The sequence below is a fragment of the Zonotrichia albicollis genome, chromosome 1, assembly GCF_047830755.1.
Source record: "Zonotrichia albicollis isolate bZonAlb1 chromosome 1, bZonAlb1.hap1, whole genome shotgun sequence".
NCBI lineage: Eukaryota > Metazoa > Chordata > Aves > Passeriformes > Passerellidae > Zonotrichia > Zonotrichia albicollis.
The window spans coordinates 82,264,227-82,282,546 of NC_133819.1; the positions used below are offsets into that span (position 1 = coordinate 82,264,227).

Genomic DNA, 18,320 nt, shown 5'->3' on the forward strand with positions numbered 1-18,320 from the left:
ACTAGAAAATTTCCAGTGTTCAGAGTACACACAGGGCTCCTCTGAAACACTGACAGCTGGACTCTGAGGGAGTTCCAGGTGCTCCACAGGTGCCAGTAGTGGTAATATATTACATTTAGAACAGCAGTATCTGACTGGGAAAACATAGTGCAGGAATGAATCATCAAATATAGCTGTGTTTTTGCCACTGCTGACATGTGATAAATACACTCTCATTTATTAGACTACCAGTTGAATAATACACTGACTTAAGACCAAAATCGGTTCCATAAAAATTAAGTTGACAGTTTTGGCATATTTCTTAAGTAATGATTGAAAGTAATAATAAAAGCTCTCCCAGTCATATTCTTTCCATAAGTTTGTGAAACACTGAAGCTGAGTAGTATTAAAAACACAGGGGTGGTGAAAGTGCCCAAAACCACGTAAGTCTGAGTGCATATGTTAGCATGAAGAGAAGAAAATTCAGATATATTGTGACATACAGGCACCAGTACTTCTGGGATAGGATATCTGTGCCTTTACAACAAAGTATGGTGTCATTTTGCCATTTTTATATTAGCTAGCTACATTATATGAATTAATGGATATCTTTGGAGGAGAGGAATAGTGAACAATTACTTTTATTGAAAAAGATCTATCTCTAGGACAGGGGTCTGTGTTGCAATTACTATCTGTTTGGGGTGTCTTGTTTCTTTAATAGGTCAATTTTCCTAATCTTGTACTCTCAAACTAGCAACCATGTCACAACTATTAAATACATTTGCCAATGTGTCAAAGACATTATTCAGACATGAGTGAAAATGGAAGTGGTTTCAACAATGTTACAGCAGCAGCGAATTTGTCTCAAGGCAATAGTAGGAAAGTGTTTCCAGAAGTAGAACCTTATCTGTGAAGATTTTGCTCTGGTTTAATCTACCAGAAGAATAGTTTGCTGTGCTGTTTGGCTCTGAAGGCAGAATCATTCCTAGGACAGTTTTTTGATCCTCTGATGTGAAAATTTTCCTGAATTAAGTAATGGAGGCAGGTATTAAGGTGCTGAGGCTTTTATCATGCAAAGGAAAAGACATAAAATCTTCATTGTTGAAATAATAAGCAGATGCTATCCTCTTACAGTCAAAGACTTAGTGGATGGTGCTAGATGAATCACCTTCTTAATATGAAAATGATGGATGTCTTATCTTAGAAAAATAACTTTTAAATGTATAGTATCAGAAAAATGCTCTTCCAAGCACCCACAAGATAACCCCTTTCCTATTATGTCTATTTTATGTCTTTCTTCCTTCCTTTAAGAGTAAAATTGGACAAATAAATACGTTTTCTTTTTTCCTTGTTAAGCTGTTGGCTATGTTTAATCATATTATGTAAATCCTCTTTAAAAGCTTCAAATCAGTTTTGGGTCTTACAGTGTGTAATGTTGTTCAAATACAAAAAATAAATTTAAAAAATCAATTTGTTTGTAGATTAAAGTAGTTCTGCATGGACCCTAATGAAAATTAACAAGGCTATTTAATTTCAATATAATCCTCACATTTCTTCCCAGCATCCCCATCAGTTCTCACTTCTTCCATTCAGGGAGGCTTCTTGTATTGCAAGCTGAATTGCTCAGCTCTCCTACTATTGGTGCTAGATAATAGTGGTGCTAGATAACATTTTGCTGGCATTCCAACACTGGTTTCCATTACACATTTCAGTCTGCTTCCAGAAGAAGCTCTTAACACAGGGAAACAAAATTCTAAGTGCAGATGCTCTGCAGAATGTAACACACACCAGTGCGGAAGTCAGGGATCGCAGTTGTGTTGGGCTGGTGCAACAATACCTGTGGGAGGACTTCACATTCACACCACTGTAGAGCAAGGTTTTTTCTATAGCTGGTGGTAGAAAGCATGACTCTTCTTCATGTCTGCAGTAAAGAAGTAGAGAATAACTAAGATAAGAGAAATTAACCAATAACTAACGAGGTTTTTTTCTGTGCATGTCCTACAGTGATTTATTAACTATATGTATAGTTTTAGAAAAACTTCTTGCAATATAAAGAATTATTTTATATATACTTGACTTTCAAATACCATTTTAATTCTGTATTAAAGCAAATTCCCTGCTTTTTCAGTACATTTTCACATAGCTAACACAGTGTTAGAAGTACTTAAACCACAGAAAATGGGCTAACAGTTACACTCCTTAATAGGTTCTAAGACCGACGTAAACAGTGACTTGGATCAACTCTGTAGCTCAGCCACTCCCTCCTTCTTCCAGCTGGTGTGCCACCTGTGTTTGCTGAACCTCTGGAAGGACATTTTGGTGTCCTTGACCATGATGCCTGCTGGATCGTGGTACCCACATGGGGGAGCAGCTTTGTTGGAAGCAGCAGTTCTGCCTTTTGCTGCCTCCTGAGGACAGGGCAGGGAGAGGAGGGAGGCGTGCATCCCCAACAGGCAGCTCCTGGCAGGGGGACTGGCATTGGCATTACAGCTTCTGGTAGGGAGGTCTCCAAACTGGGCACCAGCTTGCACAGCTACCACAGATGAAATACAGTCACTGGATTTTAGATCTACAAAATGTGAGTCTTCTGGTACTTGCTATCCAAAGGCTAAATTTGATGCAATTCTTGGGGGAGAAAGAATGGGAAAGCAATTTAAAAACCCTACCAAACCCACTCAGAATATATTTTACTTTAAATATGCTTCTGATTAAGAATTGAGTGGTAATATTGGGCTAGAATTACTACAACTGCTCAGAATAAGGAATGCTGTACTATCCCACTGTTACACATTATGTATAAAAAGCCTGTTTTATTGTTTTGAAGTATTTAATACTGACTTATTCTTCTCATGCCTTATTGAAGGGTGTGCTTATCAGAAATGTTAGAACTGCTGAGCATTGGCATTTCCAGAATGCTTATAACCTGCTTGATTGTGTCTGTTAAATTTTTCCAACTGAGCTTTCCCTGATAGCTCCAAAGCCTTTATTTGTTGTAAGAACCATCTTGCATGTCTAGGCATGTGTACTGGTGTGAATACTACTGCCTGGAATACTAGACCAGTTCCAGGAAAGAAATCTGCTTGGGGCAGCCATCCAGATTTCCTTACATCCACTGTTCTGGGATGTAATCTTTGGCTGCTAATGAAATTATCATCATGAACTGATTCCACTAGAGGACTGAGGTGCTGAGATGCTCTCTTGCAATTTAAGTGAGGTCCAAAAAGAAAAAGGAATATTGGTCTAGTCTGGGTGTGTGCGCAGAGTAAAGCAGAAAAGTCTCACTGATCTGATTTATCTACTTGTACTTACTCCCAACCAGCGGCAGACACTGCACTAGAGGAGAAAAAGCTACATCAAATGATAGTTTATTTTTTGAAACACCAGCTTAATTTGATATGTGTTGCAAACTGAAGTACTCACTGTAAGTGATAATACAGCTATTAATGTGCTCATGTTCCACAGAACTGACAGATGCAGGTGAAAATAGCATTTCAGACTTTCCTGCAGTTTGTTTCATAAATGTGTGGGGAAAAGGAAGATTTTCAGTTTGCTCAAATAAATCATTTCTGAAAGAGAAAGAAGTGCTAACAACTGTTCTACATCCGATATTAATAATATTGCTTAAAATCATTACAGTGCAAGTAAATTAAATATTAAGTTCAAAGAAATAAAAATGTTTGAGGACAGGATTTGTATTTGTATTGCAGCACACTGGAAAGATTCAAATCCTACTGTACACATTTTGTACACAGTCTAATGCTTTTTATAATCAGGAATGTTTTTACATAATATAGACTGAGTATTTTCTAACACTTCGCATTGCCACAAAAACCTGTTTGATAATCTTTAACCATTCCGTACAGAGATTTAAGTTTTTATGTGTATTATGAATATTCTGTTCAAATGACTGATTGTAGTTCCACCATATCAGGCAAAACTGTGAGAAATAAAAATTATTCAATGTCTGATAGTTAAAAGATGTGATTTTCCTCTTGCCTCTGCTTTCAAATATGGATACAAAGAACTGAATTTATGAATTCAGAAATAAGATTTTTAATAAGTATGCATAAACACTAAGTGTAAACGTTTTTAAGTTATCAAAAAAATCTGAATAAATTACCATATTATATACAATAATCATACCTGATCATTCACAAAATGTAATGTAGATTAGATTACTAATTATGTTTATATTTCCCAATTTTCCTGTCCTTTTCATCCTGCATGATACACTCATGATGATTGCTGTATGCAAATTCTTAGCACATCTGCACTGAAGGTGATTCAGAGTTGTTTCACTGACCTCAGTAATAATTTCATCAGGCCTTCACCTTCTCTGATCTTCTCTTTATCACATTGAAGGATTGAGCAGTCACCATAATAGCAATCTCCTAAAACTGATGTGAGGCTTCTGGTGTATCTGTGCTGCTAATCTTGCCAGATGGATAGACAGATAGATAGATAGATAGATAGATTCTCAGAAGCTGATTTTTTGTTATTTTCACAAGCACTGCATGACTTTTAGGTGCAATTTTGAAAAAGAAATCTGTTTATTTAAGCATGAAAAAAATTATAATAATCTTAGAATCACTTAGGTTGAAAAGATCATCAAGTCCAAATATAATATACAGAATTTCTTTTGATTTAAATGTTTGATGTGACCATTCAAAAATTCTTTTCATTTGAGGAGATTTTAAGTTCTGGAGGTTAGTGTTTTATTCAGGAAATCCTTGCAAAATTCCAGATTTGAATAAATGTTAGAAAGACTCCTTTTTTGGCCAGTACCGTGCATACAACTAAGGATGTGTGAAAAAGATGGCATCCTCTTGAGCAATACAGTCTAAGAAACACCACTAAACCCATTTAAGTTGTTGCATGTCGATTAGAATTAGGGGAGAAGTCTTCAGAGAAGACCTTTTCACAAATAACAACATGACTGGGTTTGCATTCACTGCTGTGGTTTTAACAGTTGATGCACATTCACTTTGTGGTAACCAGCTGTGAGATGTTTGGTGAGGACTTGCCAAGTTCTGTGAATTGTGGTATTCAGATTATCTTTGTGCATATACTTGGTCTTACCGTCACAGTTCCGTTCTCTTACGGGTGTCACGTGGCTATATCCGAAGCCTCTGATGCAATATGGAAGTATTAACAGAGTCTGTAATGTGTGAAATGCTTGAACATGCAGTCATGTAAATATCACTTGCTCCAAACTAACATCAGTATCCAATTAAATTACCTGCAATGATGCAAATGGTGCTGTTAGTCTTGTGTGTTTTCCCTGTACTGCTCCCTCACCCTTTATTGCTGTATCTTCTCAATTGTCCCTTCGTTTTCTTCCAACAAAGGCAAGTATGCCATGAGGGATCTGGTCCACCGACTGCCAGGCGCTAACAACAGCAACAGCTCAGCGAGCAAGGCCATGTCTGATGACACCGTGACTGCCATTTGCTGCACTCTGCACGAAGTCATCACTAAAAACATGGAGAATGCCAAGGCCTTACGGGACGCAGGCGGCATTGAGAAACTGGTTGGCATATCTAAGAGTAAAGGAGACAAGTATGTTTTGCAAATAACCTTGCACCTTTTTAACCTCTCCAGCAGTTATTACTAGTCCTGAATGTGTTTGCCTTCTCTGTGCAATCGCAAGTTGAATCCTTTAGTTTCAACAGATACCACGTGGCCTAGTGCAAAGGGTGACAAGAAACAGACAATGCCAATACCAAAATTCTCCCTCTGCTTTGGTTTATTTTTGATGTGCCATCCTCAGTGCAGGGGGTGCAGTCCATGTGCATTTTAAGGAAAAGTAATTATCTACAGTAATCCCTACCTCTAAGAAATCGCAGAAGATCCCAATAAACATTAGGGATCAGAGTGGTTGGATTGCACCCTGCACAAGGCGTGACATGCAGGTGGAGGGGTCCTTTGAAAGGAAGGACCTCACCACAGTTCTGGTACTGCTTCTCTTGATCTAGGAGTGAAGAATGTAAAGTGACTGTCGCTCTTCACAGCACCCTTTTCCCTGCCACAGCTTGGTAGTAGATCCATGGATTTTCTGACTGGTTGCTTCTGAGAGAGCCTTTAGGCTGCTTTGCAAGGCAAAAAAATGTCTTGCACACAACTGTGACATTTTCAGAACAGCTACAGTTTCATCTTGTCTGTTTGGCTATGTACACACTCTTCATGAAGAGTTTACTCTTTATCCTTCTTTTGCCTAAAACAGATAGCCTGGTTCTCATATTTGTCAAGCTGATGAAGTGTAGTGCAATGGGACTATGGCAGTTTGAAAGCAAAAAGTCTTCACTGTAGTGTACAAAACCCATCAGTCCACCTACATGGAGCTGTCATCACACAGCCTACTGCAGCATCAGAGCTCTTAAAGAGCCCCACAAAGCCAGGCCACAACATGAAGGAAAGATTTATGCACCCTACATTTGGTATGAGAACTTATGCTCGCCTCTGTGATCAGAGCATTGCCAATATAATTTAATCACATTTCTTTTCCTCTATTGTCACCCTTTTCCTTTCATACCAAATTCATTATTGAAACATTCTTGCATTCAAATTGTAAGGGGTAAAAAAAGTAGTGTGACCAAGTATGTGATTCCAGCTGTGGGACCTCCCCATGTTCTGCCAGTTTATTTATATTTGCAGTTTGTTATTACTGCATCTACCTAAATTTTTTATTTCTATTTTCTAGATCAAATGTACTGACATTGCAAGCAGGTTCATATCCATTTCTCTTAAATTGAATGTGTATTTCCTCCGAATAATGCATCTGTCTACCTGTTCATTATCTGGTAAAGAATGCTAATACCTGTTGAGTCTGCAATTTTTGAAGTATCATGGGCAGTTTTAGGAGGATAGAAGGGCATAATTCCTTGTCTGAATACATCTCATAACTGTGAAAGACATCTATTTCTAATTAATCTAGAGCAGAGTAATTCCCAAATGCCCTTCCGAGACATGATACGTATCCCTCCCCTCAAGTACTTTGACTTGCAGTCCTGTATTATTATTTTTACAGGTTACAAAGTTCTAGAATAAGAAAACCTGTCAACACACAGTGCTGCAAATGCCCATCTTAAGTAAAAGTTCCATTTTTCAGCTTTCAGAACTGTCAGTACTGTGTGCTGTTGGTTTGGTTTGGTTTGGTTTCTTACAGGTAATTCATTGTTTGAAAACCAAAATTGCCAGTTGTTGGACTGATAGAAAAATCTGACATGCTCACTTTAATACAGTAAATCACTTCTGTATGAAGTAATTTTGTCCAGTATGAAGCAACTGCTTCTGAATGTGCAGGATACTGAACTGGCCATGCATCCTGGTATATATCAGTGTCAGTAGTGTGAAGCTGGCCCTGATAGCATTTGGAATATGCCCAGGGCTTCAACAGTCCCTCTGTATGAACACAGGAGAGAACTGGTGTTCATAAGGTTATTTATGTTGTCCAAGCCCGTATCAGCTTCACATAGCTCCTGTCTCTCCTCAGTACTCATGGAGTGGTTTGCACAGTTAATTTCTTGGTTACTCCATGCTTATCAGCACCCCACTAGCCAATACAGCTGGAAGTATAATAAAAACAATTATGCTTGAAAGGGCTTATCCAAACCCCGTTTACTCACCAATTACCCACCTACTGCTCTACTCTGGGTGAGAAATGGAATAGAAGTGGGAAAAAACACCAAATAAATTACTAGGGAATTGTTGTATTAATGAATTAGTTGTGTCATAACAGCACTTTACCAGCTTGCACGTCAGCCTACCAGTGATTCTTCTCAGAAGTCACAGAATGAACCAAAGCCTGGCCTCTGCCCAAACCAGCAGTTGCTGGTCTTCTGTTTTCTCTTTGGTGTTTCAAATCTTTTCTGAGTAAAACAAATCACCTCAATGACTCCCCCAGACTCCATCAATCCTCACTCTGGACTTTGGCCTTTGCAAGGTTTTCTAGCAATCTGCTGTTTTATATGTATTTTTGATCCTGCACAATGTATGCTTCCTTAATGGGCTGGGTTATCTTCCTGGTCCTTTTGTATTTGACCCCTTTTTGTTTTTGGGGGCTTTTTTCAGATTTTTTAATTACCTATTCCAACATATATGACACTAGCTGATTGTAACAATATTGTAGATCTTCTTTCAAATCTTCTCTGAAGAGAAATACCATGTGAAGTTACATGGTTTTCAACACCACCTTGTATTCCTGTCATTAAAAGATAATGGTGTGAGCAAAATCCTAGTCCACATTTGGATTCCTAATGAAATTTATCATAACTTTTTGTAATCAGTTGTATTTCTGCATCTTGGCTCTGCATTTCAAAACCAGTGCTTATCACCCATCTGGAGTTTCTTTTGGCCACTGGTGAGAGGAGCTAAATGAGTTGAGCAGACTGTCCTGAGCTAGAGTTCAGCAGCTTTCAAAGAAAGAAATTCTGCTGTCTCGTTGTCCTTTATGCCAAAAGTTGTAGAATATCTTAGATGTACATAATGCCAGTTGGGTCCTCATCAATTTTGCCAATTGTTACCTCCTGTTCCTCTTACTATGCTCTTAGCAGAAATCCCTGTGTACTGAGATGCAAAAGTTTTTTCCCCCTCACTGACTGATTAATACTATAGAGATAAGATATCTTGCCCTTGCCTAAAAACACCTTGGTCTCCACAATGCCAGGCAAAGATCTTACAGTATACTTGAAACACGCTTCATTTGTGAGAAATGGAAAAGTTTAAATCTGTAGCAATGCATCTGAAAACTGGAATGAATGGTGTCCTTTATTTAACAGTCTCTTTCTCACTCTTTTTTTCTCTCTCTCTCCCTTTTTAAATGTACGTGTGTAACAGGCATTCGCCTAAAGTGGTGAAAGCAGCATCTCAGGTCCTCAATAGTATGTGGCAGTACAGAGACCTGAGAAGTCTCTACAAGAAGGTAAGGCTTGGGTTTTTTCTAGATTTATCATCTTTCATACTGTTATCCAAATTTGGGGGCTGAGAGACTTTAGACCAAAATATTTGTTTACGTGACTGGAAATTCACTTGGAGTTTAAAGTTTCAGATACTTGGCGTTCTTTTTTTTTTCCTTAACTTCTACTTTTAACATTAAAATGCCCTTTGAAAATGTGTGTGGTGGTGAAAAGTGGATGTGAATTTGATTTTGAAATATATTCATACAAAAGATGCTGGATCTGACAGCCCTAGAGAGTGAAATCCTCTGTTCATTGAACAAACGTATGTAAGGTCTCCTACTAGAACAGTCTTTCTTACGCCTCCTCGTGTTTATGAGGAGATTAGCAGATTTCCAGCCCTTCAGCTCCCAGATTTCCTCATGAGATTGTAAACAAGAGTATCTGAAGGAGAGGTGCTTAGGGACCAGCTCCATATGGAGCTGGGCAGAAACCTGTAGCTTTGTTTCTAATCAGCCAGCAGACAGTGGCATCATATACTTGGTTTTCAGCCTGTTGAGTCCATAGTACCGTGCCATTCCCACAGGCCTGCTAACCTCTTGGAAATGAATTGCAGTAGAGTAATATAATCCTGTGAAACAACATTCCTTATAGCTTTTTTAATGTAAGTGTCTACTTAGTAAATGGAAACATTTACAGTAATTCTTGCTGAATATTTCCAAACTGAATTATGTTCCGTGTGAGTATCAGCCTGCAGATTTAGTTCTTCTGTGTCTTCTTGCTTGGAATGCCACATCTTATGTAAGTGATACTTGTATTTGGAATCCCATCAGAGAAAGCTAAGACTTCATGTGGCATCTTCAGTTCAGGCCCTAGTTAAGGCTGAGTCATAAGGATTGTGAAGTAGGGAAGGTTCACAGTCTGTGGCCTGTGTTGTACGTATTCTGCGCAAGAAAATAGCTTAGTTACATGAAATGTATGCAGCAGATCTCAAGCTGGCAGAAGCTGACCTTCTGTGTGAAATGCTGTTCTTTTGCATGCCTCAGCCCTGCTTGTGTCAAGTCTGAGGAGTGAGGAAGATGATTGTTGAGTCTCTCCCATTGTTCACTTCCAGTATTTTCAGTCATCCTTGGCAGCCCTAGGGATACCATATGTGAAGATGTTCCAAGTCACAAGCTGGTCCTCAACTGTCCCATTAAGAGGTGGGAATGAACATGAGCAGGCTTTTCTTGATCCAAGGCAGTAACACACTGCAAGTGTGCATAGCCTGACTTCTGTGCTTGTGGGTGGCTGCACTGTAGAGGCTGAGCTGTTCTGCGCCATAATCACTTAGAGGTTCTTACAATATCTGGCTCATGTCCAACCTTCTGTCTTTATATATGTGCCGTGATGGAAAAGCAGTTTCTGGGGTTGCTCTATGCAGGAGGTAATAATGTTTGTGCTGTGTTGCTGCTGAGTTTACTGCTACCTAAGGGACACTGGTGACTCCTGGTGATGGACTTACATGCTAAGCATGCTCAGGTGCTAAGTACCTTACATGCTAACAACAGCATTTTTCATGGCCACAAATGCATACTTGTGATATGGAAAATAGGACAGGCTAGCTTTAGAGGTAGCTTCCCAACACTCATAGCAGACAGGTCATCTATACTATCAGGAAGAGAATTGTATTAGTATCTATATTACTTAACTCCTACACAAAATCTTGAAATGAAGATCAGTCTCTGCTACATATTTGTATATTAATTACATGCTATTATATGTGCTGTTAAGCCTTGTATAAATATGGTTTCTTTTAATAAAAACGTTCAGAAAGTTAATTTCAAATACTCCTTTTTGTTGAAATACATACAATAATTTTCATAAAATTATAATATTTATTAAACTTGCATGTAATAGGCTGACTCAGACTGTCTGTCTGAGTTTAACCATTGTTTTGAAGGCAGTGGCAATGGTTTAATGATAGGAAAATTAGAGAAGTTTGCATTCGACTAATAGTCCACTACTTATGTAATATAAAGATACTGGATTATTGCAATCTTTGTTTTGTCCCATTAAAATGTATATGTAGCAGTAAAAATGAATGAACACAGAATGTAATGTGATCAGCACTTGCAGTATCTTGCACTTGCACAGCCTTTTTTTTAAGTGCAGGTAAATCCCATTGCATAACCATCAGCAATTTGCTCCCATATACCAAAGTATCTATACAATTGCTTTCAAAGAATTAGCCAACAGTGACACAACTTTGTGTTGTAATACAAAGAAATTGCAAGCATCGCATTATAGTTAAGTGAAAGCAGCAACACTTATCTTCTGTTTGAGAAACAATATAACCAAATAGTTTGAATTGTGGTATATTTTAGAGCTACATGTTCACATGTTCAATAAAGTAAGAAGTTGTAAAATGAATAGAAGTATTATTATTTGTATTAATGGGCAAAGAAGGCAGTACATGTTTACTGCTGATACAGTAGCAGTCAGTATATTTAGTCCAAGTATGACTGGATCACCAAAACATGAAAATCTCTTTCATTTTTCTAATTTTGCTCAACATTGCGAGGAACATCCTACAGCCAGCAGAAGATAAACTGCACTGACAAAAATCCACAGTTGGGGATTGGTGTGGATGCTCTTTAGGTCCACAATATTTTATGTACTGTGTTTGCAAAGCTGTGCCACAACCTGTACCCTGCACTTGCAGGTTCTGTCCAGTGTCCGGTGATTTCCAGGTTATGGAAGCTATGGAAGCTGTGTTGTGGCTTTACTGGGACACACAGACTCTTTAGGGTGGACTGGCATGGAAAAGACATAGAAAGTAAACAACCTTCAGATCTATGAGTGAGGCAGTAGTCCTAGAAAGTCCTCTGTAGGCTTGTGCTTTTAGGAAAAAAAAATCAACTTTGCTCCCTGACGTGGTTAAGTTGGCACTATCCTAACACAGTACAGCAAGGAAAAATTGAAAAAAATGCATAAATATTCTTGGTCCTAAAACTATAGAGAAAAAAAAAAAAAAAGGAGGCTTAACAGACAAAGAGGAAGCAATTAATTTAGTCTTGAAATGAAGGAGTTGCCAGCCACCCCAAAAGTTGCAGGTCCTTCATCATGCAAGAGCTCATCGGAAATACTGCTTAATTTACAAGCAATAGCTGGTACAGAAATCTAGTCTGAAAAAGTCCACCAAGAGGATACAATGTTCAGGTTTAGTCACATATAGACAGTGATTAGATTATTTAGTGTGATTAATTTCTAGAAAGATGATGACATTTTTCATTGGTATAGGAAATATGGTCTCCCAAAGACAATATCATCATTTTCAAACTTTGTTTTCTACAAACAAGACATATATTCATAAATGATCATTTATCTTTGTTTTCATGAGTTTGATCCAAATTACTTAAAATCTGATTTTCACACATCCTTTATGGTCCCATGGCCCAAAGCCCCATGGGTGGATCAGTGCCTCAACACGTCGGATAAACAAGGTACAGAAGGTATCCCACAGCTTGTTCCTATGCTTCAGACTCCTGGTACACCTCTCCTCTTCAAGTGTCTTGGTAACCTGTATTATAGAGTTAGCAGGAGAAATAAGTGCTGCTTACAGCATCCAGAAAGAGAGATCCTGCCCTATTTATGCTTAGCCTCTTAAGAGCTGCTACATGGCTTCTTTAAAGGCACCTATTTTTGACTCAGTATCACTGTCCCTGCTCCAGTCTCTAGGGTGTTCACTGGTTGAATGTTTGGGGAGAGCTGAGAAAATGCAGGTGTGTCTATAAGAGAGCAAATTTCCATTAGCTGGTAAATTCTTTTCTATGTCAGTATTCAAGAAAATAACCAACTACTGTTAAATACAGATAGCTTGTTAAATTACATGAGGAAATTTGAGCAAAAGGGTTGTGCTGAATGAGCTTAACATGAAAGAAAATTTATTAGCTAAAACCAAGCTTCAATTAGCATTAAATGTGTGTAGTATTAAAGAGCTGCAGGAACTGTCAGGAAGAATATGTTTTCTGTTAATTGGTTTGCTTTGCCTAACCACTCAGGCTCCAACAAAATATGTTTACATTCTATCATTATGTTTACACTTATTCTGTCTTCCAGTGTGTAAGTAGAGGTCATGATGAATTTGTAGAAAATATTTTTCTTTCCCATTTATTGTGGTAGGTTTCTGTTCTGCACGGAATATTAGAAATTATTGTCCCATTCGCCTGCCATCTGAATAAAAATGGCACCCAATGTTGAAAACCAGGGATGCTGTTCAGGGCAGTCATGCTTCAGCTTGTACTGTGCCATTTACAGTAGGGATACTTTTGTGATAGGCATTTAATGGAGTCACTCTGAAGATGGCCTTGTCTGTCATTGGTTAGAAAAAATACATACAATTGCCTGAAGTCTTCTTAGCAGTTAATGCCATGTGGATATAGAAAAAGACTTGCTTTTCATGTGACTTTCAGAATAAGAAGAAGATGGCTTTTATGGGAAGTCCTTTATGAATAAATGCTCCATGAAAATTGGCAGCATTAAAATTCAAAATCTTAGTCTCAAGGACTTTTAGAATCTAAAGTCTTTTCTTAAATAAAATATACCTACTCACCTTTTAAAAATGTTAATTACAACGTCCGATCATGTAAACCTGGGACACATCATTTGGATTTTCTTCTGGTAAGGTTATTATCATCAGTCAGACATCCCCCAAAAGGAAGCTGGTTTAGGTTAAATTTATCTAGTGAAAAGGTCTGTGCAGAACTTAAACCTTACATTAAAGATCTAAATTCTAAATCCAGAGCATAATAATTCCTCAAAAATAGTGGCTTGACTTGAAGGAACTATTCATGTGTTCAGATTATTCATGAGCATATGTACTTTGCAGTGCTGATCTTTCAGCGGGGCTTAATTTATTTCTGTACAATTGGCAAAAGCTTTTTCAGATTAATATGTCACCCTCTTAGAGAAAGGATGAATTAATTTAAGATAAACCCCCCTCTGTAATATGAACTAAAGTATCATTATAGAGAAGGCATTGTCTAGAGCCCATTTTTATATTAACTATGAAAATGCAAGTACCTGATTAATAAATGATTGACTGATTGATTGATTTATGGCAGTGGGCGTCCCCAAGCTTCAGTGTGACTGATGACAGAGGATTTTCACCAACCCACGACTCTGGGTCATGGCACGCTCAGCATACTCTCTCCCAGAGCCAAGAAACCAGAATCTATTCCCCAACCCAGGTATTCTGGCTGTCAGCTGACCAATCTTGAATTGTTGTGTTTCATGCATACTGAGATTTGTACCCAAAGCAGTTCTTCAGGAGACCTTTGAATCAAAAGTAACAAAGCCTGACTGGAGAATATGTTCTTGAGTTGCACAATGTAATTCACTGAACCCTGTGGGTTCTAGATGGAAAGTGCCTCACTTCACTTAGCAGAGTACCTGCAAGGACGGTGTGCAGAGCTCTGCTCTCTCTGAGGACAGCACACAGCAATGAGAGGGACAAGTGCATTAAATCCACTTCCTGACAATCCTCCTAGCATTTCTCTGATCTCTTTCCTGATTGTCTCAACCTTTCAATGAGAAAGGAGGCTGATAAGCACTGTGTTGCAACAGCATTTTAAATTTATCAAGCACATTGCTTTGTTTTCTGCCACAACAACATCTCTTAACAAAAAAAGCAATGGCTGAACGTTTCAATAAGGGGATCCCAGGTAAACTGGTAAAATGGCACATCTATAGAAAAATCAGTGTGTCCAAGAGTCAATGAGATTCTTAAAATGCTAATTTTACAATCTTTATTAAGAGTGATAATATATGTTTCCTTCAGACAGAATTATAGATGAGAATTAGCTGGACTGGCTTTTTTTTTAAATTTTTTTCTTCCATAATAAAATACTACTTTGTGGCATTATGGCAAAACCAAATCACCTTCTGCATTTGCACAACATCCTAGTAAGTCCATGAATGATTGTGTTTGTGTCTGTGCATTATGCATGCATGTATATATATATATATATATACACATTTATTTATTTATTTATTTATTTCCATATATATATATATATATATATATATATATATATATATATATATACACACACATATAGACAGTCATACATATATGTCTGTATATTATCTCTGCTAAAATATTTAAAGGAAGTTGGAATTTATGTGTTTTTCCTGGCCCCACAGAACATAGTAACTATGCTATTTCTTTCATCTTTTTGGGTTTTTGTACTGAGTTTGCCTAGAAAAGAGAAGACATCAGAGAAGACCTCATTTAAATATTCCAGACATAAATATCTTTCAAGGTTAGGGTAAATCCTTTTCATCTTTAACTAACAGGAATATAGTTAAAACACCCAGCATTTGATCATCTGATATATTACAGTACTTTCTTTTGTTAATTAGGAACTAGGCAAAGTCCTAATTTCACTTTAAATAAAGGAAATGTGAAAATTTTTTGCCAAAGTAAAATACTCTCAGGCCTTTTTAAATTATCAGCTGATTAATTGTAGTAGAAAGAGATTCTATAACCAATATAGCAAAAGAGTTATAGTCTACAAATTTATACTTTTGGTTTTTTCTTTCTTAAGGAACATGTGATTTGCCTTTAGTTGAGCATTTTAAATGTGGCTTTTTATCAACTGGCAGTATTGCAAATTACTGAATCCTGAAATTGTCACTGGATTCATTACTAGAGAAAATGTTAGCATTAGTGATTTGTGTGTGTGCATTCTTAATTCTACATTTTATGTTGAATATTACTTTCCAATGTTCATGTCAGATAGGATTGCCTATCCCAATGCACGCAAATAGATGAAGAATTTCATCATTAAAGCAAAGGCATATTTTGTATTCTGCAGCAAATAACAGGTAGTTGCTGCAGAGCAAAGAATAATATGATAATCTTTTCACATTATTTCTTAGAGACACGAGAACCTCTTCAGTGAGCAATGATATGAGAGTCTAGAATTTCATTTTTACCTTGATGTTACTTTTTCAACATAATTTTCCCTAGGCAGCATCACCATATAAACTCACCATTTAAATTACTTCCTCTTTTGATTGCATAAACCTTCCCAGGGATTGTTTTTTTAAGAATCATTCAAACCTTTGGCAAGAAAATTTTAGCATTTCTGACTTTTTGATTGCCAATTGCCTGCTTGAATAGCACCCTATTTGTCTTCACAATAGGAATTTACATATCATGAGAAAAATCATGAATCGTAAAGGGGAAATTGTGCAAATAAATTGAACTGACATATAGAGGCAAACTCTTTGGCTTATGTAGAAGTAGTCAGGAGTATTCACACAGGAAAAAAGTGATGTAAAAACCACTCCTGAATTTTTAAAAATAAAGAAAGAAAAATTTCATCATTTGTCAAAACATGTATTGTTTTCACCTATCTGTGCTACCATTCAAAATCTTTTGGCTACTTTTTTAAGAACAATTTAAAAAAAGACAAAAACATTAGAAAATGCTAAGTCAAACTAAATGTTGTTTTGATTTCCTTTTAATGCTCATAATTATCATTTCACTAGTGGCGTCGAGTGAATATGTTCTGATTTCCTTGCCTTTTCATCATCTCAATTTTTTTTGTAGTGCTTCTAATTTTGAGATTATTAACTATTTCAAACAGTACTAGAAAGATAGCAAGGAATTACTATTATAAAAATATACTCTGCATGGCCTAGAGAGGATAAAAAATATTTTGCAATGCAAACTGTTCATGTTCTTACCTATATCACAATGGCAACACATGGAGAAGTATCAAATTATTTGTTTCAACATCAGTTGTTGGAAGGAGATGTTCTCAAATGATTTATCCTTATGGATTCCATAATTTACTACATATTAATAATCATAATTTATTTTAATAATTTTTCATTTTACATAGTCAAATTTTTAGGATGCCCTCAACAAAGATGTTTTTACTATGAAGTATCACCTACCATTCCTTTGGTTATGTTTCAGCATTTACATGTTTCTCTCTAAAACATTTTCCATGTCTATGATGATATTGACAATATTAACAGCAATCTAAAATAGTCTGGGCTGAACTGAAAATTCAATACCAGCCATCATTTTTCATTAAAACAGGCCTGCCCTTACTTGTACTATTTCAATAATAAATGAATGGGATAGTTTTAAAAAATCAGGTATGACAACTGAGCAGAATTAGAGCAAAACTAATTTTTTTTTTTTTTTTTTGCAAATACTTGTGTGTCTGTATCTGTGTGTTTGGTGGTAAATACCTCTCTGCACATACATGTACATGTATGCACAAATGGGCTGTGTTGATGTAAAACTTGAACACAATCACAGGGTAGATTTAGAGGACACTGCCTTTAAGTATGGTGCCCACAATACCCACAGGTTGGATATTGTGTAAAGGTTTTTCACCCAGAGGGTGGCTGGGCACTGGAACAGGCTCCCCAGGGAGGTGGTCACAGCACCAGCCTGCAGAGTTCAAGAAGGGTTTGGACAATGCCCTCAGGAACATGGTGTTGACCTTTGGGGTGTCTTGTGCAGGAGCAAGAGTTGGACTTGATGATTCTGACAGGTCCCTTCTAATTCAGGAGATTCTGTGATTCTATGTCCAAACAAAGTGACCTTGGGAATGTGTAAAGAAATAAACCTTAATGGTTCTAATTGTGTGCTTAGAAAGTATCTACAGCTGCAGTTGACTGTTGCTTTTCCCCTGAGGGTGCTAAGGGCATGATAGTACTTCCCTCTACCATTGAGCATTGTAGCAAGCAATAATTCAACAACAAAATTTCACAGTAATTCTTCCAGATAATCACTAAGGAGAGCATGGAAGCTGGCACCATTCTCATTCAAAATCTACTAGATTCAAGAGGTGCTAAACAAATGATTAAAGAATCAAAGTTTATCCAAACAATCCTCTAGGATGCACCATATATATGTGACACTGAAGCATCCTCAGCATTGATGATGGGTCTCATGGTAAGCTCTGACTGATTCATAAGGCAAGGATGAGGTATTGTTCACTTAAAAACTCAAGCCCACTCTAAGGTTGCTAAGTACAGATTTAGAAGAGAGAAATTTAATCTCATACTTGTGTAAAGTCTGTCCCCAAAGTACTCCACCCTTTGAATTTTTCTGAAGAAAAGAAAATTTAAAATGCAGCCCAGGAGTCAGTATCTTTAAGCTAAAGTCTTCTTTCTGAAGGGAGTTGTATAACTGAAGTTTCTGAAATATCCTTAGGGTAGAGCTATGAGGAGGCATCCAGAATCCAGAAGGTTATGCATAGGTCACATCTACAGATGTTTTTTCAAAAGTATGGCACCTCAGAATAAAATTGGATTTTAATATTTGAATAGAATATAGTGACCTAAGAAGATCAACTGCATATCTTTTGGTACTGGGAACATTTTTAGTCCATTTAAATAATGTATTAAATGTTTTAAAACTAAATTACATTAGTT

At 37.1% G+C, this 18,320-nt stretch overlaps 1 protein-coding gene across 7 annotated transcripts in view; it reads left to right on the forward strand.

Annotated features, from left to right (window-relative positions):
• CTNND2 (catenin delta 2) overlaps positions 1-18,320 on the forward strand; it is a 638,971-nt gene that overhangs the window by 597,377 nt on the left and 23,274 nt on the right. For 6 of the 7 annotated variants that reach the window (XM_074545751.1, XM_026791790.2, XM_026791793.2 and 3 more), the window contains 3 exons: positions 5,328-5,538; positions 8,815-8,899; positions 13,979-14,104. In XM_074545751.1, coding sequence (XP_074401852.1) covers positions 5,328-5,538; positions 8,815-8,899; positions 13,979-14,104 — 422 coding nt within the window. The remainder of the gene's footprint in view (positions 1-5,327; positions 5,539-8,814; positions 8,900-13,978; positions 14,105-18,320) is intronic. The other variant, XM_014265131.3, reaches the window with a different exon arrangement.